Below are 27,376 nucleotides of genomic sequence, written 5' to 3' on the forward strand. Positions count from 1 at the left end.
GTTGAGAAGAGAAGAGAATAACATTTTGCATTTGCGATCAGTTTGTAGTAATCATTGTTGAGATTATTTCTGAGCTAGATTTGTCCATTTAATTTAGAGGTGGTACATTTGGATTGACCCATATTCAGATTCTGATCCGCATTTTGATCTAAACCCACACTCTGATTCAAATCGTGTAAATGACACTATTCGGTTATACAAATGACATTGCCTATAATTGATACTATTTTGTTATACAAATGACACTACGTATAAATGACAATATAACATTGTAAATGACATTGCAATATAAAAGACATTTTCTATAATTGACACTATAATATTTTAAATAACACTATAAGATTGAAAATGACATTATAACGTTTTAAAATGTTACAGTGTCATGTATATAATTGAATATTGTCAATTATAAACAGTGTCATTTGTATAATTAAATAGTGTCATTTACACAATTTGGATCAGGATGCGAGTTTGGATTAGCATGCGGGTCAGGATTTGGGTACAAGTCAATTTAGGTGTACAGTACACCCGGGTGTACAGGAGATTTTGTGTTTAATTTTTAATCCTTATTTTTTGTCGTTGCATGCTTGAGTCCATTAATTGATTTTAATTTGTCATTGCATTTTAATTATTTTGTTCATAGTTATTAGTAACTCTCATACCCCGCTTTAGCTCTATGTTAATTTAATTAGGTAAAAATAAATTGGTTCTAGTTTTCCAATCCCTGTAGATCGACTTTACGTCTTTACTTGCTGCTTTTACAATTTATTTTCATTGAGTAAGTTATTTATTTTTATTTTTTTGGCTTCGACGCCCATCAGATTCTCTGCAGTTTTCCTATTGTTTGAAAATATGATATGTTTAAGCTATTCATGTAACTGTTATATTAGTGTTGTTATTTTGAATAGCTCTCAAATCCCTTTCAAACTATGTCTGTACAAATTGAAAAATTGATAAAAGTGATGAGGTGAGATAATAATGAAATTCACACGGCCATTCTCTCTTTCCGTTCATTTTTTTATTATTATTTTTATAAATTACATAAATGAATAAATAAATAAAATTTAAATACTGTGCGACGGAGAACTCGAACCTAGGACCTGACTCAAACTCAAAATCTCAGATCTTGGGCATTAACCTCATATCGCTAGGCCAACACACACACTCTCTCTTTCCGTTCTTTTAGATTTAGGATGTGGTTACTCTAGTGAAAAATGAGATAAAAAATTAATTTTTATCATTTTTTTTTTTACCGTTTTCACATATTTACTATGATAAAAGAAATTTTTCAGATAAGGTGAAATATTTTCTCGAGCAACTCTTTTTCACAGTGTTGAATAATATTATCTTTGGATAGTGCCGTGATAATATTTTTCAATAAATTTTCATCTTTTCATCTTTAGTAAATAAGGAAAAAAAAAAGATATTTCTCATCTTTCTTATTCATAATTTTCTAATAAAAAATTTTATCATCAAAGTGGGCTCATCCTTAAAATAAATTCAATTTGCATGAATCATGTATTTTCTTTTAGAGTGTGTTCTCTTTAATTGTAAGTTTATTATTTGAAAAGAAGGAAAATGAAAAAATGAAAAAGTTTTTATCATACTTTAATGGTCTTTGTATTTTTTATCTCATGTTTTCTTTGGTGGAAAAATATATGAAAATATTATAAAGAAAGACAAAGAAAAGAGAGTGGAGAGAGAGAAAATGAACATAGAGAATGAGAAAGATAGAGAGATGAATTAAATTGAAGTACATATTTGAGGGTAAATTTTTTTTATAAAAAGGGGTAATGGCCTATAAATACTATTCTCTGCGTCACACTCTAATAGGCTCATTTTCCTTTTTGAGACGTCCCACCACAATAGGCTCGTTTTCCATTTTGAGTAAAGAAAATGTACTTAATTGGTGTGGACCACACCACTTTACTCCTAAAAAGTAAGTTTCTTAATCTTCGTGCCGAAAAAAAAAATGAGCTTATTGAGATGAGACGGAGGGAGTATAACTTTTCCCATTTTTTGATTTTGCACTCCAACTTTAAAATTTGCATATAAATACAAGAACTTTGTATTCTTTCTGATTTTGCACCCGACGAATTTTTACTCATAAATCGTTGCTGACATGGCAATCGGATTGAGAGGAAAGTAGTACATAATATTAGTTGGATATAATAGATGGTATAAAAAATTAACAATACTAATTTTATCAAACAAGCACCGAAAATATAAGAAAAGAATATAAGATAAGAGGTATTCAAGACTTTGGAACATTGCTTAAGACGCGTAGAGCAAACGGTTGTATAAAATTTTCATTTATGGAAGTGATTAAATTAAATAAACAAACGCACGACTAAAAAATGAAGTACTAAAATGTCAGTACCATTGTTTGAATTTCGATTACAAAATTATTGCCAACCGTGCGCGCAGCTTGCAGTCTTGCACCGACTAAAGTCTTTGCCATTTTTATTTTATTTTAATTTTATCGTCTTCTATATATTAAAAGTCGACAGGCCCCATAAACTTCTGGGTGACAAAATTATAAACCACTATAATTATTACTCATATTTCTTTTCAAAGGTCACAAAACCAAGATATTTTAAGATCATGAAATATAAATTACTATTTAAAAGGTGGAAATAAAAAAAAATGGATTTTTTTGGGAGTACGACACAATATGTGAACCTCTCGTTTATCACTAGGTTAGGTGATCGGCCTATTAGGTACCAGATTAGACATGCAAGATGAATCATTCATTAAGATTGTTATGGCGACATCTAACTAAAATATTCTAAACAAAATACGTTGATTTAATGATATTTTTAGCTTAATGAGTTAGGAGTAACACATTATTCAAATCTAATAAATTGATTGAATCAATGGTAGTTCGAAAATGATTTTTGGAGTTAGGAATTAAAAGGACATTCACAGATTATGTGTACGAAACAACATTGTTTCACGTTTGAGATTTTTTTTTTTTTAGGTTCTTAAATTATATTTATTCACCTCAAACATGATATGACATCGTTTAGCTAACGTTGACAGTCACATATTATCTTTTATAATTGTGCGATTTAAATTATTGTCGAACTAAAATAGACATAAATAAATTTAATTTTCCAAACTTGAATGATATATTGAAAGATATTAGGCTAAATCTATTACAAAATCATTCTTAGTATGAAAAGGGTTAATTCCTGATCCAACAAGGTAGGTGCCCTCACACATAATAAGATGGCGACAGAAGATGTATAGATGCAATAAATATTGGGTGGCGTCATTATTTAAAGGGTTAATTATGAGTGTCACGAATTGTGTACGGGAGTTGTGCACGGATTTGATGAGTAGGGGTCCAAATTGCAAAATCATTTTATGACAGGTGGTTGCTATTGGTATAGTACGGTTGGCCCATTAATTATTATTATTATTATTATTATTATTATTATTATTATTATAAAATGAGGTTCAAATGAGAATTATTTAATACGAGAATGGATAATCACCCTTTGGATTATGAAAATTTATGGTGAATGCATTATTTTGATGGATGAATGCATCAGTTCGTATTCTAAAGAGAGCAATTTTTTTTGTGTGCAATTAATTGCATAGTGAATACAGTAACTTTACACTTCAATAATTCAATGCAGTATTCGCATATCTCATTTTAAATTGTGATTTTCACTACAACCAACCCGATATATATATATATATATATATATATATATATATATATATATAAGTTAAACAGAGAATGCTAAATATTTAGAGAATAGAGAATTCGTGAAATAAAACGAACAGATCTACAATTTTTACGAACAGATCAATGTACCGCATGAACAGAAATTTGCCCCGGGTTCGAATCCTGTTGGTGGCGAGTTTTTCTCTTTTTTTACTAAATACGTCTGTTCGTTAGTTATGTTAATCTGTTCGTAAAATGTATAGACTTGTTCAAAATGAAATATATAATAATTCTCTGTTTAACTTGACCCTATATATATATATATATATATATATATATATATATATATATATATATCGGGTTAGGTTTCATTGAGAAATTAAATATTTTACGAAATTGCGAAACATTGAACAAATCAATAATTATGATGAACATGTCAGTAATTTATTGAACAAACATTTTGGCTTGGGGTTTGAATCCTAGAGTGCAAGATTTTCAACAAATATGTTATTTCATCAAACTTATTGACATGTTTATCAACATTATTGATCTGTTCAACATTTCGCAATTTCGCAAAATATTTAATTTTATCCTATCACTGATATTTATTCGGAGAGAATTTTTTTTACCTAGGTTCGAATTCTAAAGGGAAAAAAAATTTTACTAATTTTTTTAATATCGTTATTCAGCACTATATACTGTAATGTCAACACTATATATATATATAGAGTAAAATTTTGAAGTAGCCAAAATGAAGCATAAAACACAATTTATAGCCACACATTGAAAAAACATAAAATTTGACCATTTTTTTTATTTGGACGTTTTTACCCTTAATGAGGCGGACCGGGTAAGATCAAGCACACGGGTCGCGTGGCGGGTCGGGTTAGGCACTTATGGCACTATTAGTGCCATAAGTGTCAAGATTTTACTTTGGTTTTATTTTGGATTTCCGTTGGCACTTTTGGCACTATTAGTGCCAAAACTGCCATGGAAATCCAAATTAAAACCAAGTAAAATGATCATTTTGGCACTTATGGCACTAATAGTGCCATAAGTTTCATACGTGCAACAGAAACAACAGTAATAGAACCAAGAAATCATAAATGGATCATCTAAACCCTAAATGGATAATCTAAACCCTAAATGAAACATCTAAACCCTACGGGGAAGTGTTTAAAATGGTCCTTTTGGCACTATTAGTGCCATAAGTGCCAACGAAAATCCAAAAAAATAAAACCATGTAATAAAATGATGCGTATGACACTTATGTGCCATACGCGCAGCGGGCGCTGGCTTTTTCCCGCGAGCGCGCAACTCACCCATAAGCTTCCAGCGGTCGTGCAATCATCCCAGCGGCCGAGCAATCACCCAGCGGCCGAGCATCACATCAGCGGCCGAGTAAAAAGGGCAAATTAGGCATACCACCTAATTAATGGCCATATTTTGATGTTTTAAGATTAGGGGCCAAAAAATGATTTTCAATCTTCATTATGGCCATTTGACTACATTGTTTCTATATATATATATATATAGGGAAAAGTTCAATTGAGAAGGTGTAAATATAGTGAGAATTGAGAAATAACCATGAGCATTGATTTTGGTGGATCTAACGGATCATAAATTTTCAGATTTTATGCTCTTTATTTGATCAAAAATGATACATTAGTATGCCTTCTTACTGAAATCGTGTTTTCTATTTTTAAGGCATACACATAATCTTAAATTTTTTATTATACTATATTACTCCCTCTGTCCCAATAAAAGTGGCCACTTTTTTTTGGGCACGGAGATTAAGAAAGGGATTGTTATGTTTTAATTGAGTGTGACCCACCAAAATTAGTGAGTAATTTTTAGAAAGTGGCCTACAATTGTTGACCAAATTAGTGAGTAATTGTTGACTTAATTAAAGTAAACTTTTGCCATTTTTAGAAAGTAGTCACTTTTAATGGGACACCCAAAAAGGAAATGTGGCCACTTTTATTGGGACGGAGGGAGTATTATTTTTCCAATTATTATTATTTATTATATTAATAATATTAAATTATTTTACTATTATTATTATTTATTATTATTATTAATTATTTAATTAAACAAATAAACTTTTATTATATAGTAATCTTATATTCGTGAGAATACATAATACCATGGGGGAGGGGAGGAATGACTAATCTCTTATGTATGGGAATAGGCATTCCATCGCGAATGACGATTCCCATTACAAAAACGATACCAACCATATGATTGGAAATGGACGCAGGAATCACAATTTCATTCCCATTTTATTCCTGCATACCAGTCATGCCCTTAATGTTATACTGTAATGTCTTTATGCATTGTATTTATGAATGAATTGTGAATTTTAAAACTGTTTTGTATAAGTCTTTTTATGAATATAGTCATACATATTTTATTAATTATATAACGTAACACTAAACATAATATAATGACTAACAATCAAATTTTAATACCATCATGATACTTAGAAATCGTCGATAATTTTATAAAAATTTTATGTTTTATAATTAGCATTTAAACAATCAAGAAATTGTATTGTGAAGTTTATTTATTTATTATCATTCCATAACGCTTCACTTTTTAGTATTGATGACAAGTACATGAATAGTACTAGTAAATATAGGAGCAGATTGCAAATTCCCAATATCATGTGGATCATATTTATGCCATCAGTGAAGTCACATTATCCTCACATTTTTAGCAACAAACCAACTGCAATACGCGCACCTCCATTATGTTTTTCCCCAACTCATCTACAATAATTCACACACCACATTATGAAAATATTGATCTAAAAAAGTTTGCGAATTTTAAATCGTGAATTTAATGATGATGTACTTACCTTCTTTTAAGCTTATTTATTTATTTGGGTTATCAATTGTTTGACTCTTCCATATTTTGTATCTTCTTCTATTTGGCCAATCCACACGTGCCTCATGACATAAGGGGTGAAAATGGAAACACGTTCTACCACTAAACCATTTTCTATTATCAAACTAATTCTCTTGAAATACCATGTCTAAATCAGACATATAAAAATAAAGATCAATGAAAAGAAATCAAAATCTCAAGATACCACGTCCCATTTTACAGCAAAGCAATTGACGAATGCTTCCACATTAATTTTTTAAGACAAGTAAAATAAAGGGACAGTTTCGTATAATATCACCAACTATGACAAATTTCCAATTTTCCCACGAATTCTAAATTTTCCAAAATTTACCACGAAATGAAAGTTTGTTCCAAATTTCCCACGATTTTAAAAGTTTAAATTCAAAATTGACCCCTTCAAAAGGTTTTATTGCACAAAACCCCAACTATTTTATCAAAATGTACCGAAAACCCCAAAATGAAATATTGCCTTCTTATAATTATAATGATCCTACGCTCTCGCCTAAAATGGTATCAGAGCGGGTTTTAATTGAGGAATTATATTATATTTATTTTATTTTATGATTATACCTTTGGGATTAACCTATATGGGAGGAGACTCCATAAAATTATGGATCCGGACGAATGTCCGAGATGTCTGGTTTACAGGATTTCTCTCCAATCTTTGGAGAGAGACAACAGTCGCCTATTAGGCGAATTACGATGGTATTGGAGAGCACTCATGCTCAACATTAACAACAACGAGGAAGATGTTCGTGAAATCATTACGAACATCCAGTGGCATCTTGATGCTCTATTAGAGAATGCCGTAGCCAGAGCGGCAAACAGACGAGCCAGAGACAATCTCCATCAACAATATCATACTTGATGGAACCAAAAAACAAGGCAGGAGTAGCTTATCCAAGCTACCACAAGATCGAGCCAGATTCTTCAGAGAATGTCAACCTGCGGGAGATTCAAAAGACGGTGGAGTATTACGGCAACAAGCTGTATGAGCTACCGATGGAGATGAGCAAAATATCACTCAAACAAGAGGAAATACTAACCCTCTTGCGTGATATCCAGAAAAGAGTGGAGGAGATCGAAAGGCGAAAACCATGTTCCGGAAAAATTCGGAATCAATGGTCCAAAGACCCAACGTATCTACCTCTATTCGATGCAGCACCCAAGGAGTTGCAGCCGAAGGACATAATCCGAATCATGAAAGGCAAATATCATGAATAGCCTTGACAGAATCGGATTAGAAGACCTACAGGAGTTAGCAGAATCTTTTGCTAACCTCAATATGGTTGATCTAAAGATGAACCAAGGAGATGAGGTGCCTAAAACCGAGCCTCAAGAAGGAGAACCGTCAAAGAAGGGACCGGCTCAAGAAGATACTAGCCAGTTCCGGCGGACCAAAAGACGGAGGCCTCAGATGCAGGATACTCCTGTAGGAAAGGTCACATTAGAACCAATCCATCCATATGGATTGATTCTCAACCTCGACGAAGCCAGTTTCAAAGAATGGGAGGGTCTCATCGACGAATGGGCTTCATCATTGAATGTCGTGATTGCCACAATAGATTACGACAAAAAAGAATTTGCCAGAATCTTCGAAGCAAGCTTGGTGGGCATGGCAAAATAATACTGGGATAAAATCGAAGTCTCAGCAAGGGAAGAGATGTTTAGTAGCACGTCAATTTATGATATCATAAAGGAGACTACTAAACAAATAAAAATCCATTTCTTGGGAATGGGTTTTTTCGAAGGATCCGCGGAGGAGAAGCGCAAGAAATATCAACAGGCACTATTCAATCTAAGATTGATGGTGCTAGAGCCAAAAGCTCTCGATGAATTTCTGCGCCTGTACACCCTATATGTCCATATGGGGGTGGTTGATGATCAGAAAGCCATGGACCTCTTTTTCCCAAAGTTTCTGAGTCCATGGAGAGAGATGCTCATCAACGAGTATGTATCACCAGGAGGATATCCACTTGATAGCGCTCCAAGAAGGATGTCTTATGTACACAAGAAGCTGTCCGAATGGTGCCAGAAGGCAGCGGACCAGAGGAATCTCAAGAAATTGAGGAGACTCAATAAGAAATCTCCATTGATGTGCGACAACATTGATCTTCCAACAGAGATTGGTGCTGAACTGCTATATCAAAGGAAGAGCCGAAAGAAACATAGGTATCAACCCTATGAAAGAAAGTCCAGAAGAAGTTCTTGGAAGCCAAGAACTATGTGGACCAGACAGAAGGCACGCTCCTACAAATCAGGCCAACGGAGCGGACCATCAAGAAACCGATTCTCAAATCAAAAGAGACTCCCGGCGAGAAAAACTTTCAGGCGTACTCAAGCCAAAGCAAATGAAAGTTTCAAGGATTGCAACTGCTGGTCGTGCGGTGCAAAGGGACATATTTCTACCAATTGCCCCGACAACGAGAAGAAAGGGATAAAAAGATTCGAATCCACACAGGATATCGAAGATGTTATCTTTACCAGAATCTGATACCCGTGTATCAGTTTGAAGATATATCCTCTGATGAGAGCATATATGAGCAAGAAGAAGTCTTTAGTTCTGAAGATTCGGAGATGACCGATGGATCAACCGGAGACGAGTCAGACTAAAGAAGAACACGAGGTCCACCACATCCAGAAGGAGGATCAGAATGGATTCACTAGCCATTTTCTGATTCCACAGGAAGAAGTGGTGAAAAAGCTCGTGAAGAAACTCAATAGGGAAACTGGAGAGGTACAGACATACCAAGGGTTTTCCAATGGAAGATTGAATCGAGTTTTAAATAGCTTGATTCCATCCAAGAGGAAGCATCATGTCTATTTTGGTGTCACAAACCGAGAAATGGCGCTTCCAATCGAAATTACAAGTAATCAGGTGGAGATCCAGCTGGTTCCTACCGAAGATATTATGCAGGATCTTAAGAAAATGAAGCCAGAAGTCGCAAGTACGATGAAATGGATTCATATTGGAGCAATTCAGTTGGTAATCAAATCGTCCCTCTCCCCGGGAACAGACCAACCAATTGATGTCGCACTTTGCGACAAAAGGATCAGAGATACAAGAGCATCAGTTCTTGGAGCCTTTTCGGGCAATCTCTATGCCAAGAGGATTATAACCGAGTTCTACCCACAAATTGCTTATAATCTGCAGGACTCATCCTTCAGCCGAGCTCTGACCCTCTATCAGGACTACAAAAAGAAGGAGCTTATGACGGGAGGAAATAGGCCATACTCACTGACTTATCAAGTCTCGTATGCCTTATCAAATTCCCATCACACGGAGTTATTTCTAGGAAAAGAATTTATTGAAATTCCAGAGATATTCAAGGAGGTAGCCAAGGCAGTCAATCCAAACCGAGTGGAGATTCCTCAGATCAGGGAAATCGACATCGACGTAGGAGACAAGCAGGTGCTAAGCCACAATCAGAGTCTCAGATTGGGAGCACCAAGGTTATCATTCCAGGGAAATAGGCTAACTTCAGGGCCTATAACAAGAAGTTTCTCTCTATCTTATGAGAGAAGGGCGATTCAGGAAACACCAATCCCGGACATGAGAATCAAGCTCAAATGTCCCGAAGGATGGAGACAGGTTTCCACAAGATTTGATACAACCAATAGAGAAAACAAGTTTCCTTCTAGTTCGTTGTATTATTTGGCAAATCTAGGAGGCAACCGATACATCGGAACTCTGGAGGTTGGAGGCTTTGAAATACAGGCCGAAGGCCAAGCCGGACAAGAAGCGGACGTCCTGATTTTAGGACGAGATTTCCTTGACAAATATCAGCCATGGTCATGGAAATCAGGAGGAATGGAGATCACAATCGGACGCCAAAGATTGATGATCCAATGACAAGTCCATTCTCAATATACATCTCTATTGGGATGTTATACGAGAAATTCAAAGCAGAATATTTTGCTGCTTATGTGGATTCGGGAGCAGGAATCTGTACAGCAAAATGAGGAGTATTTCCAGCAGAAGTTGAAGAAGAACTGCCTCGAATTGCGGGAAGGGATTTCTCCAAAAAGATTTTGCTCCTATCAAAAGGAGTAAAACAGACGGAAATATTGATTGGCGGTGCAGGACAGACACCTTGGTACAAGGTCAAGACTCCACCAATATATTTCCATGATACCGGAGCAGATATATTATTCGGAAATAATTTTCTGCAAACCTTCAAGCGGTATACACAGGACAATGAAGCCCGGAGGCTAGTGTTCACAACAAATTGTGACCACAAGATCATTGTGCAGAGGCTCAACGGAGCTTTTAATCGCTCAATGCCAATCAAATTCCGCAGCAAGCGTGGTGATGATGGCAGACTCCGACGACCACAAATGAAGGATCAACGGAGATTCAGAGATATTTTGCTCAAATGCAGAATCGAGGGATTCCCAGATCTCTCCGAGGAAGAAATTCAAATCCTCAAAGTTTCCCTGATATCACACAAAGATATCAAGGAAGAAGAACAGGTGTCCATAGCCGACGTCAAAAGGAGGATTCAGAAGTGTTACCATGAGAATCCTTTGGCATGGTGGGACAAGAACCAGCTCAAAGCTACCTTGAAAGTTAAAACTGGAAAGGAGCATGAGTTTGTTAGGTTCAGACCTATCCTGATGAACACTCAAGATCAACAGGATATGAGGAGTATAATCAAGGAACACCTTGATTTGAAGCTGATCGAACCAGGGAAGTCGCCTTACAGCAGTCCTGGATTTCTGGTGAGAAATCATGGGGAGATCAAGCGAGGAAAACAAAGATTGGTCATTAATTACAAAGGGATTAATGATATTCTTGAGTTTGACGGATATTTCATCCCGAGCAGAGAACACCTTATCAACTGCATCAGAAGTGCAAGGGTATTCTCAAAGTTCGATTGCAAGTCAGGTTTCTACCAGATTCGCATGGAGGAAGGGAGTAAGTGGTTCACAGCCTTCTCAACTCCACAAGGACATTATGTCTGGAATGTCATGCCAATGGGGTTAGCCAACGCGCCTCAGATATTCCAAAGAAAAATGGATAATCTCTTCAAGGATTATTCTTCGTTTATGTTTGTTTATATTGATGACATACTTATTGCATCAAAAAACATTCATGAACATGTCAAGCATCTGGAGATCTTTGCGGATGTTTGTCAACAAGAAGGACTAGTGCTGTCTGAAAAGAAGGCAGTCATAGCTACCCAGAAGATGGAGTTTCTGGGGATCGAGATCGATGAATCTGGGATAATTCTACAAGATCATATTGTGGAAAAAGTCCAGGGATTTTCGGAGGATCTCAAGGAGAAGAAGCAGCTCCAAAGTTTTCTCGGGGTTGTCAACTTTGCAGGGATGTTTATCAAAAACCTTGCAGAACACAGAAAGGTCTTTAGTCCACTACTGAAGAAAGATGTTCCATTCATATGGAAGGAGGAGCATCGGGAGGGTATGAAGAAGTTGAAAGAGATTTGCAAAAATCTCCCGAAACTTTCAATACCACAAGATGAGGATGATTTGGTCCTCTACACAGACGCGAGTGATTTCTGGTGGGCTGCTGTGCTCACGAAGATCACCCCTTATGGAGAAAAACCTTGCAGATACTGTAGCGGTCTTTTCTCCGACAACGAGGCTGTGCGATGGCACATAAACGAGAAAGAATTTTATGCAGTCAGAAAGGCGTTCAAAAAATGGCCGCTATTCTTACTTGCTAAGAAATTCGTTTTGAAAGTTGATAACACTAACGTTAAAGCTTTCTTAACAAAAAAGATAGAATCTAAACCTGAAAATGCTAGATTGCTTAGATGGCAAGCAGAATGCCAATATTATGATTATGATATTGTCATCTTGAAATATGATCAAAATGTTCTTGCAGATTTCCTAACAAGGGATGGAGCCAACTGAGGTTGACTCTATCATGGAGAACCAGAGGCAGCTCTTGGACAGCTTGGAGATGCTACAACAAGAATGGCAAGAGTGTTTACTCCATGCCAAGCAAGCGGGAAGGATACAAACGGATGATGAATCCAAAGTAACCAACCGCATACGAGAATGTATCATGAAGATGTTAAATCTTGATGATGCAACCCACAAGCCGCTCCTGCGCGGGATCATGGCTCCCATGATCGAAGCAGGCATTACCGTACAGGCCGGATTACCTGTAGCAGGGAATTCAAGTACCCCTAGTACAAGTCCTGAGGCTAAGGTGTCAAAACCGGATCCTCAAGGAAAAATTGTTGTTAAGGCTTCACAGCCCGAACCAACAAGTCAACCCTCCACCTCTGGGGTAAAAGAGGGAGAGATCAGTCTTAGGCCACTGACGGGCAAATCTAAGATTGATACTAATATTATTGATATTTTTCCTGTTTGGCAGATGTACCAGTCCAGATGGGAAAAACTCAATACAAGAAAAGGACTCAATCCGAGCTATTGCCGGGTTGATGTTGCGGGAAAATATCCTCGCATATGGATGACCACCGGAGCCAATCCTCAGGAGGTCAAAGAGTGGTATGAATTCGGGGCATTAGCCTCAGTTTATACTACTTCGCCAACATTTAGCGAAATCAAGGGTCTACCCAGGTGGATCCAAGAGACAGTCTATGATGCTTGGGCGAACAACCAGTCCCTTAACCGGGGAGATGTCCTGGAGCTATACTTCCTCAGCGCAGCTCTAGAACCAGCAGGAAAAGGGAATCATGAAGCTTTTCATTTTATTAAGCTTCGGAGACCCGACACGGAAGCCTTAAACCGAATTAAGGCACCCAATCATGAAGTTTCCATTGTCACAATATTCACGGAGGATCAAATCTCCACGAGACGTGCATGGGGACTATGGGTCTGTCTCACAGAGATGGACAAAGTAAAGTACCAGTTCAAGTTCTCGCAGAATGCAGGACTTGGATCTTTTCTGTTAAATTCTATGACAGGAAAAACTACAAGCTTCGCAGAGAAGGCCTTTGAAGAAAAGAGGCAGACACTCTGGCGAAACAAGGTGGCGGGAAGCAAAGAAACCCGTCACAAATTCTGTAACATGGCTCATTTAGGCCATTGGACAGATCACATCTGCATGGAGTGTCCAGCGCAGAAAGAACCGGAGTTCGGCAAAGGCTTCTTCCCGAAGCCTAACAAGAAGAAATTCCGGTCAGACGAGTACGAGGAGCACAAGACTCCACGTGGACGAGCACCACGGGCACCAAAAAAGTAAGGGGCCCGACAAAGAAAAGGGAGTCATGTGACTCAAGACAGGAGGACCACCCACTAAAAGAAAAACGACGAAAGTGGGCGGATGATAATGCAGGCCAACTACCCACTGACCAAAGTGGGTAATTCTACAAGAACTCCACTTATCAGAAGAGGACAAAGGATGGTGGAAAAGTTGCTGGACCTCACCAACCATTATAACAAAAAGATAAAGGAAGGTTCAACTCCATCCATGTGAAGGCACTAACTAGTGTCGGCAATAATGGCCGACAAAAGAAGGTGGCTATCACCATCCAAGCAAGCTGGCCACGAGGAAGGAATCCAAGGCCAACTACCAAGCAATAATAGAGGGGTCCAAACCTCTATATAAACCCAAGCTCTGGAGAGAAGAAGGCATCGGAAATTCACAACACATTTTCACAACACATTCTCTCTCTAGAAAAATTATCTTTGTATTTTAATTTCTGTTTTCAAAGTTTTTAAATTTTAGTTTTGTTTCTTTTATTTTATGTATACAAGAATTAGCTACTATGAGTAGCTAAACAAGTTTGTCTCCTCCCTTAGGGAGATTATTATGAAATAAAATAAATATTTTATAATTCCTCTTTTAACGCTCGTTTTAGCCCAATTTCCGGTTGAGTAAAAATATTTTCTTTTCATCTATCAACAAAAATATTCGAAGTCGATACACAGTGAAGGAAGGAAACTGATTCCTGAAGGTGACCATTCGGCGAAAGCCGAAACACAGTGAAGGAAGAAGGTTGCAACCATCACTTGCGAGTGTGTGGTTGGACGAAGGCCGAGGAGGCAGGAAGTCCGTAAAACTCGACAAAAGCTCCTGAAGGTGACTAGTCGACGAAAGGTATACTGTTGATTTATGTTTTGAATTATTTTGAAGTGTTACGGAAGCATGTTGGGCCCGTTTTAATGTTTTAATGATTTATGTTGTTATAATTATAAGAGTATTCATTGGGGTGTTTTAAACTGAAAAGAATTAGTTGTGGAGATTGATGTAATATTTTGCATATCTGTGGGGTTGTTTTGATATTATCATAGAGTAGGGAATGGGAAAAATGGATGAATTATTTGTTTTATGGTAAAAATTGGAATTTTGAGAAATTATGGGAAAAATGGAATTTTATTATAGTTGATGATATTACATGCAATTATCCCTAAAATAAATCATATACAATTAAAGGGATAATTGTATATAATATACTTTTCTACTTTTTTTGTGTTTTTGGTTTACATATGAATTTTAAACCTTGGCACTCACTATCATAGGAAAAAGAAAAAACTTTAGGCATAGAAAATACAATCTTTATAATTTGTGTAGTTTATAAGTGGACAATACACATGAAAAAGTTGCAATGATATATTGATATAGGATATCGTACATATTGCAAATGTTATGTTTTGTTGTTAGATAATAAATTATTTTTTTTGATCAGGAAAAGAGCAATTTATTAAGAAGAAGGGGTATCAGGAATACCCAAAGGCGAGAGGATACAAAGAAAAAAGTAAAAACATCAACAACGATCAGGGAAAACACCTCAGAACTCTCAAGACGAACTAACCATGTAATTTTGCCTCTGTAAACCATCGCCTAAAATCTGAAGTGATACGCTGCAATTTAAAAGCCTCCATCCACCCCCAAATCCTTGTTTTGATCTCCGCAACCAACTTCTCTTTCCTCCACACGCCTTGGTTGAACTTACAAACATTCCTCTCTTTCCAGATACACTAAATCGTGCATAACCAAACCACAAGAAGAAATTGGCTGTCATCCTTGTTTCCAAGATTTATAAAGGCCAACAGATGCTCCTTAGCCTTATGATTCATTGTTGTCTGTTTGCCAATCCACCGCAAAATCTCTTTCCAAACTTCATCGGCTTTAAAGCACTAAAAAAATGTATGATTAATGGTTTCATCTTTCACTTTGCAAAAGCCGCACAAAATATCTGCATTTTGAAAACTGACCTGACGTTTTTGGAGTTCATCGCATGTAGGCAGTCTTCCTTTCAAAATCCGCCATGTTGTTAGATAATAAATATTAGCCCGTAAATACATAAATTTTTAGTTGATTCCTGAATTGCACATGAACTTTAATTTTATGCAACAATACATTAATTCGCAATTTGTTCTGATTTAATAACGGTGAAGCACTGCAACCACTCTTTAAACTTGACATTGACATTTTAAATTTAAGGGTTAATTGCATGAAAATACACGAACTTTAGTCGCAATTTCATTTTGCACATGACTTTTGAAACTTACATTTTAAATCATGAACTTTACATTCGTTCCAAATTTTCCTTAAAATTGAGCTCCGGCACCGGAGAGGCTGATGTGGCACCTATGTGGCAGCCGGGCATGTGCCAGTTAAACAGCCGGAAGTTTGCAGACATGGAAACGACTTCGTTTTGTAAAACGACGCCATTTAAACAGCCGAAAGTTTTTATCTTCTCAAACTGCAACCGCCTCTACCCCACAATTGCTGGAAATGGCTCACGCCGCCTTGACATCATTACAACAAGCTCTGAAAAAATCAGAAGTCGTCGCCGGCCGCGGCGGCAACAAAGAGGCTGGATTTTAATGCTAAGACCGTTGCTGCTGCTTCAATTACTAATTTTAATGCTAAGACCGTCCAAAAATCAACCGGAAACCACTACAACATCAGCGCCGGAGCTTGGAATCAGAATGACGATACTCCTCTCACTCCCAAAATTCAGAGCAGTTGCCTATTCCTTCTAATTTCCGACAAGGTTTCACGCAGCCAATCCCCCATTTTCTCCTCTAATTTCCAGAATCAAAATCGGCGATACTTCTCTTCAAAATTAAAATCACACGCCCACACTAATACGACGCACAATTCACGCCGTCGATTCCCCTTTTCTCCTCCTTTATCGGCGGAGAGCGCCGCCGCTAATGGCGAAGATTGAGGGAGCTAGGGTTTTCGATTTGGGGATTGATAAACGCGGTATTAAAATGACGTCGTTTTGTGCCACGTCGTTTGAATTAATGACGTGTCACATACGCGTGGCATGTTTGAAGACACGTCATCTTTCCGGCTGCCGGAGCTCAATTTTAAGGAAAATTTGGAACAAATGCAAAGTTCATGATTAAAAATGTAAGTTTCAAAAGTCATGTGCAAAATGAAATTGCGACTAAAGTTCGTGTATTTTCATGCAATTAACCCTAAATTTAACTAGAACTTCCATTCGTGCCATGCACGACGAACATCGAAATTAAATGATATATTTAAATAATAAAAAGATATTAAATAAAATTAAAATATAAATAAATGAAAAATATTTTTTAATAATAAAATAAAATAATCCACATCAATTACTCAATAAAATCTTGAATTTGAAATGTAGATTTTCAACTTTGTATTAAGTATAATGATAATTATAGTTATTAGATAAATTTAAATTATTGATAATGAAATTAAAATTGACATTACACATTATTATTATTATTATTATTATTATTATTATTATAGAGTATTAAGCGTCATAATAAATAAATTAATATTTTCATACCCAAATATAAATAAAATATTTTAAAATGTTAAGGAAGAGAGAAAAATATATTTTTTCATTTTAAATTCATTTTTGATGACTTTTATACCATATTAAAAATCTTTTCACGAACTTAAAATTAAGATGTAGTATATTAAGTATTTTTTCATGTATTAAATTTTATGATGTTTAGAAAAAAAAAATTAAAGAAAAAAATAGTGAAAGAAGAAAGAGAGAAATGGAGGGAAAAAACTCCTCTTTTATATATTATATAGATCTTAATCCAACTTAAATCCATGACTTTGTATTTTTTTTAATGAACAAGCTAAAAGTCAACACAAATGGATTAACCATAATCCCTCAAACCTTCTCCACAATGATTAACCGCGATGAATTTGGAAGAGCTTCAATTTTTGAATCCTCTATCTGCAACAACGCCACCCAAATGACTCATTCCATTTCATAATAAGCAATCATGAAAGAGTCCAAACAACAACATTTTATTATTAGAGACGACATGGTATTATTTATTGGACGATATATACATGTTGACAAATTCAGACATTTACATCAATTTTAAATTTGAAAATTTATATTTCGTTATAAAATTATAATAGTAATTAAAAATTTGTGTATTATTATACATAGATTAAAGATCATGTACAATTGAAGGACTAAAATTTTGTATACTTACGTGTTAATACGCCGTTAAAAATAAGTAAAAGTTACGTTTATTGTAGGAAATTAATTAGTATTAATTAAATGATGTAATTAAGAATAGTTAAGGAGGCGATAATCTGTCATCAGCTACCAACTCTCCACACCTTTCTGGAAATTGATATTGAACAATAATTGGAGAGACACACAATTAAGAATGATTCGCTGAAATCAGAGTGGCCCACCACTACACCACTCTTCTCCTCTCTCCAAATACTAGCATAGGTCTCCTGTCCTTTTCCAAGAATCTCAAGAACACACATATTTTACCATTTCTTGCTGTTTGTTTGACTCTCCATACACGGACCCACACAAACACACTGTATCACTCACGAGGTGTGAGTGAGTGTTCATCCATAAACTGTGATTCAATTTACAAGGTCGCATTGATGCTCGAGTATCAGATAGTATACGACTTCGCATACACACAGTACACACACTGAATCTCTGACAAATCTTTACCTTTCTTCTTCTGCATAAAGAAGAAGTGGGTAGCATTTCCTTTTCTTTCTTTCTAGATTGTGGTTCGGGAATCACATTTTCAAGTTTGAAAATCCCTTTCTTTTGTGTGTGTGGGGCATTTTTGATATTGGGGTTTGTCTTCTTTTGCCGCTCCTGCTCGATTTTCTCCTTTTTAAAATACTTTTATATACTGGATTGGATTAGACCCAAATCATAAAATATAAAATATTCGACTTCTTGCTCATTTACCCTTCTCATTCATTATGTTTATTATCCTCACATGCTCCTAAATTCACTCATCGTGCTTGGGTTTAAAGATCTGCATTTTATCTGAACGCCTTCAATTTGAGGTACCATTCTTTACTTGAAAATCTTCTTCTCTTCTCGGCGGCATCGATTCGAGAAAATGTGCTAGATTGTTGTCAAATCAGCTGTGTTTTTGTTATGAGCTTTCACTTCCCAGTTTGAATTTGCCCTTGTTTGCAAAACCCTTATGGGTTTATTGATTTGGGTTGATTTTGAAATGCAGTACGGATATAAGTCCTTCGAAGTAAACAAATTAGGTAGAATATGTTTCTTTTTTTTTTGCTTTCGGTTCGTGATTTTTCGACTTTGTACCGAATAATTTGTTTCGCCTAAAATGTCAAGGAAAAGAAATCATGCTAGCTGGTTTTTCTTGAATCAAACTGCGGGTTTAATCATATGATACTACTTGTTTTGCTCAAAGCAAAAAATTGCATTTAATTTACCTTTGTTGGCCTTTTTCTTTCTTGAATGTTCTTGAGAAAATGTTACTATATCTCAAATTAGGGATGTTCCTTACTTGCTTTTATGTTGTTTCTTTGTTTATTAGAAAGGGGTTTACATTTTGCTGTTATTGGAAGAGAGCCTTTGCTGAGGTTTCTATGTTGTGGTAATTTCACAATTCTTGAACCAAATATCTTTGTCGGTGGTAGTTTATTGTTGTCTTAGTCTCTTGAGTTCTACTGCCGTTTTGCAAATGTTTTAGATGTGCTCTTAATTAGATCTGTATGTTGTGTGTCATACGGTTATGTGCTATTTCTGGCAACTAAAGACGGACCACTCGATTAAAATTTTCTGCATTTGGCAGCTTCTCTGGTAGTCTGATGATTGCTGACAATTTTCTTTGTGATACTTGAAGGTGGTGCTTCTTGTGATGTTATATTGGGAGAAATCATAGACTAAAGTCATACTGAACCTTTGTAAAATGGAGAACTATGATATACTGGAGCAGATTGGTAAAGGGTCCTTTGGCTCCGCGCTGCTTGTTAGGCATAGACAAGAGAAGAAGAAGTAAGGGAACATTGTAACTAGAATTTTGTTGCTTTAATTGGAGTTTATGCTTCTCTTGTTATTGATTTCTGTTTCTGTTTCTTTCAAGGTATGTTCTGAAAAAAATCCGCCTCGCTCGACAGACTGATCGGACCCGCAGATCTGCTCACCAGGAGGTGATACTTTGTTTGAATATTCTGAAATACCTTCGAGATGTGGAGACACTGTTTGATCATTCGATTGTGAAAACATCAACTTTTGGGTTACTTAGTGATAATGCACATGAGATTCGTCTGCATGATTCAGAAGCTAAATTTTGTTTGAAATACGTACACATTGTATTTTTTGAATATTATATGGTTTTGTTAACAACTGCTAAAAATTTCTGGTTGTATGGGATGTGGTGAAGCACTTCTCTAACATAAAAATCGTATTAATTTTGTGGTCATATGGATTGTGGTGAAACACTTCTAAAAGGGACAAAAAGTTCTTTCCTCTGGAGTTTCTCATATCTAAGTAAAACAATATCTTTGTATTTTTGCTTATCACTTGCCCGATTTCATATGCTTACGGCATAGATCTTATTTTTTCTATTGTGCAGATGGAGCTCATTTCCAAAGTCAAGAATCCATATATTGTGGAGTACAAAGATTCCTGGGTGGAAAGGGTATGTGAGTTATATCAAACTTACAAATGAAAGGAGATGAATTATTTTCATGCTTATTCATTTACATAAGAAATGTATAACCTCAAAACTTGTGTTATATTGTTGGAGGGGACATGGAATTTGAAGTGTGAATAAGTTATGGGCGACCATGATCAGGCTTAGTCACAAGTACTAAAACTAATTAGTGTTTGCCACAATGTTTACTTACCTTTTTCTTGCTTAAGATTTGTTTTGTTATATCATCCAATTACGATTTAAAAATTCTCTTATTTTCAGGGCTGTTATGTGTGCATCGTGATTGGTTACTGCGAGGGAGGAGACGTGTAAGTCACTAGTTTGTAGAATTGTATTTGCAGATATTTGTCATATAGTATTACTTTTTGTGCAGCTCTGATCCCGTTGCCTTTAATGATATAATAGGGCCGAAGCCATTAAAAAGAGAAACGGAATTCATTTTGCTGAGGAGGTTCTACAACATCTCAATTTTCTGTTCTTTTAGTTTTTTCCCAAGCCTAGGTGTTAATAATTACATCCGTTTGTTGAATTACGAGCAGAAACTTTGCAAATGGTTGGTTCAACTGTTACTGGCATTGGATTACTTGCACTTGAATCACATTCTTCATCGTGATGTCAAGGTATTAATTACCCATCATTTAACATATTTAGATACCAGAAACAAAATAGCACATATTAAAGTCTCCATCTATTTCTTCTCAGTGCTCCAATATATTTCTGACGAAAGATCAAGATATACGTTTAGGTAACTAATTATAATCATTCTTGATTCTTTGTGGCTGCTACTTTTGATGCCTTCATGAAACTTTTGAATACGAAAATGCATTAAAATTTTCTTCTATCGTAATGTTTCAGGGGATTTTGGTCTTGCTAAAGTATTGATTTCTGAAGATCTAGCTTCCTCTGTGAGTATAACTGCAATGCAGATGCAGATTTCTTCATGATCTCCCTTGTTCATATGTTTAAATTGTTTTTACGCTATCCAATTTCAGGTAGTGGGTACACCTAGTTACATGTGCCCTGAGCTTCTTGCTGATATACCTTATGGTTCCAAGTCAGATATCTGGTCCTTGGGTAACTTTCTTGATATCTTGTAGTTCTCGAAAGTGCTACATTTTTTGAGTTATTTTCGTGACCACTTATGAATTTGATGTCTTATTCAGGATGCTGTCTCTATGAAATGGCTGCTCACAGGCCTGCATTTAAAGCCTTTGTAAGTCTAGTTCTGTTATCTCTAAACATGTTACCATTGATAAAATTTGAATTTATGCAAATATGTGACTGATCAAGTTTGCAAAATAGTCTTAAGTCGTTAGGAGAATTCCCAATAAACGGTGTTTGAATACTCAGAGCAATTGTTAGCATCTTTATTAGTTATAACGCATTCATTCTCTAGAATGTCTCGTCTCCTAGCATTCTTAATAGGGTAATGTTACTTTTTAACCTAAAGTATGGGACATTTCTCAAAAATGCTCGTACTTTAGGTTAGAAAGTGATATTACTCTTCTTAATAATGTAGCCTGTAATTTCTTGCCATTTTTCAAAACATAGTAGCGGGATCAAGTTGAATAATTCATCTTGTATTTGCTTCATATTTCTTCTGATATACTTCATGAACAGGATATACAAAGTCTCATCCACAAGATAAATAAATCAATCGTGTCTCCACTTCCAACCATGTATACCGGTCCATTGTAAGTCCGTCAACTCAATTCATTTATATTCAAACCGGGTTTTCTGAGACCTTATTTTCTTGAGAAGACTTTGTTTTTTGTTAACTTGCATCTTTTACCGTGTCCCTTTCCTCCAGCCGAGGGCTAATCAAGAGTATGCTTCGGAAAAATCCAGAGCTCAGACCAAGTGTACGTTCCATTTCTATGCTTTTCCTTTCCTGCTGTAATGTGCCAGGCAATGATATCTGATTTCCATGTGCAGGCTGCAGATTTGCTCCGACATCCACATCTCCGGCCATATATCCTCGATATTCATCTCAAGTCTAACAACCCCAGGAGGCATACTTTTCCTGCCCTGCCCTCTGATGCCAATTTTGTCAAGAAAACGAGATTCGTTGAAGCTGAAACTGTCAAACAAGAGAAAAGGCTGTCAATCGGCAACAATAGGGCTTTGAATCCTAGCATATCTGGAAACGAACTTGATAGTCCTTGCTCATCTCGAAGAGCACAAAAATCGTTCAGCCATTTGAATGATAAACTATCCGACTTATCCATTGATAGTGTGGGTAATGATATCGGAGTGCAGAAGCTGGCCAATGCCACCAAGTTCAGTGCTGTCAAAACTCCGAAAATGGCTTCAGCAAAGGCTTCTTCGAATCATAGAAGACAGTCCACGACCCCGTCAAGAATATCGAACCCTGGCTCCACTCGCGAATTGGTTCGTTCTAATTCACTGTTTCACTCTATCTAAGTTTGTAGTGATCATTGTTTCTTCAATTCATTCCTTGCTTTCATATATGGCAGCTTCCTGTGTCGCATACTCCGGCCAGAAAACCTTCCCAAGTAGCACGCAGGGCGTCTCTTCCGCTGTCTACACGAGCTAAACCTAGCATCGGTCTACTTGGTAGCGTGGATTCCCCTGATGTCTCAGTCAACGCACCGCGAATCGACAAGATGGTCGACTTTCCGTTGGCGTCCTCGGACGAACCACCGCTGCCAAGAAGCCGCCGGAGCTCATTTTCGTCTGCTCAGTGCTCATACACCCCACCGTACAGCGGCGACCGCTCCATCACGAAAGACAAGTGCACGGTCCAGATTCTAGACAGAACCTTTGGTAGGTCGCTCTCTGCTCAAGGTGTGCAGTACAATGGGAGCGAGTGCTCGGAACACAACCCGGTCGGGGGCGGGGGGTCGAGCCGTTCGTCGTCGGATTCTCGGCAGCGGAGGTTTGACACGACGTCGTACCAGCAGCGAGCGGAAGCCCTGGAGGGGCTGCTGGAGTTCAGCGCAACGCTGTTGCAGCAAGAACGGTTCGACGAGCTCCAAGTCCTGCTGAAGCCGTTCGGGCCGGAAAAGGTGTCGCCTCGCGAGACTGCGATATGGCTGACCAAGAGCTTCAAGGAGAACACGGCATGATGAGCTGAGGATGAAAACACATGTCAGATTAACAGCTAACCGCAGGTAGGAGTTATTGCATTTGGCGTTGTCGTGAATGGCTTGTTCATGGGAACTGAAACTAGAGTAGAACAAATACTATGATATGATGTAAGAACTTGTCTTCACCTTCTGTTTCTATTTTCATCATATTTTACTATGTAGAGCTGTCAAATGCTATTACACGAAAAGGAGGTCTCGGCCTTCAATCCAAGTCCAACAACTACAACTACAACTACAACATCATCATTTAGAGTTTTCTTTTTTCATTTCTTTGGTTCTGAATTTTATTTCATAAAAGAAAATCCTTAATTTTCAAGTCGATCAAAATACAGGAGGGAAGAGGCATGGGACTCCATCTTTCAATAAATTTTAAAAGCATAAAATAATAAAATAGTTATCAGGCAATATAAGATGGAGTGTATTTCTTAATTCAAAATTTTAAAAGTATTTTCTCTGTCCACAAAAAATATAGTTTATTTTTACTATTTTGAGACGTCGATAAAAATTAATCCTTTTTTATTTTGAACAATATTTTACAATGTATTATCCTCAATACATCTACTTATTTACACTTTCTAGCACATGGTGGATTATTTTTTCCACTCACAATGAATTAATTAATTAATTATTAGTATTAATGCATTACTATTTTTTAAGTGAAATCATTTCTCTACTCACAAAACACTCAACTATTTTAATTAAATTCGTATCGTCCCCTTCTAATTTTTTTTGGTGAACGAATAAAGTATATTTCTATATCATTTTAAAGTACAGATTCAAATTATATTTGTATTGTTATTTTCCAATAATGTATTAAAAACTTGGAATATAAATCCATGATAAATTCACATTTATATAAATTTTACAAAGGTTTAAACATATTAGCTTGATTAAGCATATGTTTAAAAAATATGCAAAATACATAAATTATGCATATCAAACTAGTTTGTTTTTTTTTTTTTTGCAAAATATATTTAAAAATAATTTAAATCGTAGACCTCATTATTAACATAGAAGATCATCACGATTTAACTAAAACAATGCAATTGATAAATTTAAAAAATTAAATAAAATTTGATAAAATAAGTAAAAGTGGGCATATATTTAAAAACTAAGATTATTATTTTTTAAATACACAAACTTTCGCACTTTTTAGAATTTCCCACGAAAGCCAACTTCGATAAAATTGAATCTCACGTGGGGCCAAATTCTGTTGACGTGAAATATTTTAAGGTTTAATCTGGTACAATTTTATTTAAATATTTAACATTATATATATTTTTCATGACAGCAGAATTCGAAATCATGTCAGATTCAATTTCATTTGAATTGATTTTAGCTAAAATTTTGGAAAATATAAAAATTTGTATATTTAAAACAGATTTTTATTTATTTTGAGAAAAATCGAAAATTGTGTAAAGTTTGTAAATTTAAAACAAATTAACCTAAAAATTAAAATAAGTTTGGGTGGAAACCCTGTGCCCTCAATGCTGTTGAGTGTTGATAGATGGAAGAAAATGAAATCCTGGAGCTCTACCACCTTCAATATGCTGATCTCATGGCGTTGTTGTCCCACCAAAATCCCCCATCAAACGATGAAATTCAACTGTCACTATCGATTATGCAAAACCTCGGCCCCAAGGGACCGGGCCTTATCTCCATCGGCGGTGTTCCTGCAGCCCGAGCCTCCCAAACTCTTCTCCTTTTGGCCCGAAAGCTCGCTCTTCTCAGTAACGACGATCGAAAAAGGATTCTCAAGGTAAAAAACTAACCTTTTCGATTTATTACTTATTTGTTTGGGAACTTCATGAGGCGTTAATTCCTTTTTGAAATAAGTTTGTAGGATCATAATCTGGGGAGCGATGTTCCGCTAAAAAATGCGGATAGAACCGTATCGTCTTTTGCGATGCAAATGAAGTATGAAGATGAATTCAAATTTAGATTTGGGGGTAGTGGAATGGCTAAAGAGGTTGAATTTGGGGAATTCAAGGATCTAGGGTTTGCATTTCGCGAATTAGGGTTTTCTATGATGGAATTAGGGCTTTGTCTTGCGCGAGTTTGTGATAAACAAATTGGTGGGTGTGAGCTAGAACAGAGCTTATTGCAAAGTGGCACGGCCAAAGGGAGGTTGATACATTATCACTCTGTTGCTGATAATGCTGCCTTTAAAGAAGCAGCAAATAGGAAGCGCCATAGCAGAATTAGTAATGTTAATTTGAGGCATTGTAAATCTGATGATGATGGTAACACAAAGTTGTGGCAGCAATGGCATTACGATTATGGGATTTTTACAATTCTGACAACGCCTATGTTTATGATATCAAATGGGAGTGATGAGCAAGAATGCGACTCTCCTAGTGGCCATACGTACCTGCAAGTCTTTCATCCGGAGATGAACCGTGTGCTTATGGTGAAGGCGCCACAAGGGAGTTTTATTGTTCAGGTAGGAGAATCAGCAGATGTGTTGTCGAGGGGGAGGCTTAGAGCAACACTCCATAGTGTTTATCGACCTGCCGAGATGGAGAATTTGAGCAGGGAGACTTTTGTTATATTTCTACAGCCAGCATGGAGCAAGACGTTTTCACTTGCAAACTACCCCGATCAACAGTTAAGGTTAGGGGGTCAGGGTTTGGATGAGGAGACTTGTAGTGCTAGGCATGAGTTAAATGGATTGACTCAAAAAATTCATGAGATTGTTCCTCCTCTGTCTTCACGTTTGCGCGATGGGATGACATTTGCAGAATTTGCAAAAGAAACTACAAAGCAATACTATGGTGGTAAGGGTTTGCAGGCTAACAGATAGGTAACTCCCTTGTTTTTCTTTCTTCCTAGTGTAGTTTGCCCTATTCTTTTCCATTATGCTAGCTAAAGAGTTGTGTTATGAGATAAATGATGGTGCTCAATTGATCTTGACTGCACGCAGTTGCAAGTAACTTGTCTCTACTTCATTAATCTTATGTCGAGCAAGTTCACATATCCAACGACACCACAAATTAGGCCCGTCTTGTGAATCATTGAGACCGATCTAACTAGTCATAGAAAGACAATAAATGCCTAAATGGAAAGGGAACACTCCATCTGAAAGTACTGAAATGACAATTCTTTCTTCTCTTTATGTTGAATTACTTTGATACCATTTAATACTTAATAGTACTGAACATGGTGAAATTTGATTCTCATACTATGATATAAAACAACAGCAACTGCTTGCCCTGATTGATGTCTATGTATTTTCAGGAAAAAAATTCTTATATTGCGTCCCTTATTGTTTCATGAGCTGTTTCTTCGTAAATTTTATATCATTTGTCCAATTGCATCCATCATTCTTCTGTAGATTCCTCAATGTGATATGTATTCCTTAGGGTAAAGCAAATTAGTATTGTTTAGTATGTAGAGAAACTCTGGAATGTAGAAAGGAGATTGTTTATTAGTTGTCATGTTTGTGAAATACTATTGCAGGAGAGAGTTATCAAACAGATTAAAGGCTAATTAATGGGTGGATTATGATGATTAATCTCACCTGAATTCTTGCTATTTGCAAGAGACATCAAGCAGGTTAGACCGTTAGGGGCTTATTAATGGGTCCATTATAAGGATTGTTGATCGTTATTTTAGATATGGTTTCTTTCAAGGGTGTGAATTGTTACTATCGTTGGCTACTCATATTTGGCACAGATAAAAGCTCGCTCGTTAGAGTAAACTAGCTTGTTTATTAAGTTAGTTTGAAATATTATGAGTATTAGTATCATTTAAGAAAAATGTCGCTTTAAATTCAAAACTATGACCAATATATAAAAAAATTCACTAACTGTAAAAAATATCAATT

At 36.2% G+C, this 27,376-nt stretch overlaps 3 protein-coding genes across 6 annotated transcripts in view; 2 read left to right on the top strand and 1 right to left on the bottom strand.

Moving 5' to 3' along the window:
- The window catches only part of LOC131016333 (uncharacterized), a 609,307-nt gene that overhangs the window by 302,563 nt on the left and 279,368 nt on the right, over positions 1-27,376 (bottom strand). The window lies entirely within an intron of this gene.
- Positions 18,158-23,707, top strand: LOC131016313 (serine/threonine-protein kinase Nek2). 4 transcript variants are annotated; one of them, XM_057944992.1, is made up of 16 exons: positions 18,267-18,815; positions 19,319-19,378; positions 19,628-19,779; positions 19,868-19,934; positions 20,360-20,425; positions 20,702-20,748; positions 20,846-20,891; positions 20,980-21,060; positions 21,143-21,185; positions 21,296-21,345; positions 21,433-21,514; positions 21,604-21,653; positions 22,061-22,134; positions 22,251-22,302; positions 22,376-22,831; positions 22,918-23,707. In XM_057944992.1, the coding sequence occupies exons 3-16, from the start codon at positions 19,694-19,696 to the stop codon at positions 23,527-23,529; spliced, it is 1,812 nt and encodes a 603-aa protein (XP_057800975.1). In that variant the 5' UTR covers positions 18,267-18,815; positions 19,319-19,378; positions 19,628-19,693; the 3' UTR covers positions 23,530-23,707. The 4 variants fall into 4 exon arrangements, with proteins under 4 accessions (XP_057800974.1, XP_057800975.1, XP_057800977.1 ...); XM_057944993.1 differs by lacking the exon at positions 18,267-18,815 and adding an exon at positions 19,000-19,028; XM_057944991.1 differs by lacking the exon at positions 19,319-19,378 and having other exon boundaries at positions 18,158-18,815.
- LOC131016320 (uncharacterized) lies at positions 24,861-26,483 on the top strand. Its single transcript, XM_057945002.1, has 2 exons — positions 24,861-25,309; positions 25,394-26,483. The coding sequence occupies exons 1-2, from the start codon at positions 25,058-25,060 to the stop codon at positions 26,351-26,353; spliced, it is 1,212 nt and encodes a 403-aa protein (XP_057800985.1). The 5' UTR covers positions 24,861-25,057; the 3' UTR covers positions 26,354-26,483.

The sequence above is a fragment of the Salvia miltiorrhiza genome, chromosome 3 (genome assembly GCF_028751815.1).
Source record: "Salvia miltiorrhiza cultivar Shanhuang (shh) chromosome 3, IMPLAD_Smil_shh, whole genome shotgun sequence".
Lineage (NCBI taxonomy): Eukaryota > Viridiplantae > Streptophyta > Magnoliopsida > Lamiales > Lamiaceae > Salvia > Salvia miltiorrhiza.

What these genes read in the sequence shown, in the direction of transcription:
- LOC131016313 (XM_057944991.1), top strand. Translation starts at nt 19,694, where the DNA reads ATGGAGAACTATGATATACTGGAGCAGATTGGTAAAGGGTCCTTTGGC. An exon ending in TACTGCGAGGGAGGAGACGT is followed by an intron (nt 20,749 to 20,845) that starts GTAAGTCACTAG and finishes ATGATATAATAG; the next exon opens with GGCCGAAGCCATTAAAAAGA. An exon ending in CTGGCTCCACTCGCGAATTG is followed by an intron (nt 22,832 to 22,917) that starts GTTCGTTCTAAT and finishes CATATATGGCAG; the next exon opens with CTTCCTGTGTCGCATACTCC.
- LOC131016320 (XM_057945002.1), top strand. Translation starts at nt 25,058, where the DNA reads ATGGAAGAAAATGAAATCCTGGAGCTCTACCACCTTCAATATGCTGAT. An exon ending in ATCGAAAAAGGATTCTCAAG is followed by an intron (nt 25,310 to 25,393) that starts GTAAAAAACTAA and finishes ATAAGTTTGTAG; the next exon opens with GATCATAATCTGGGGAGCGA.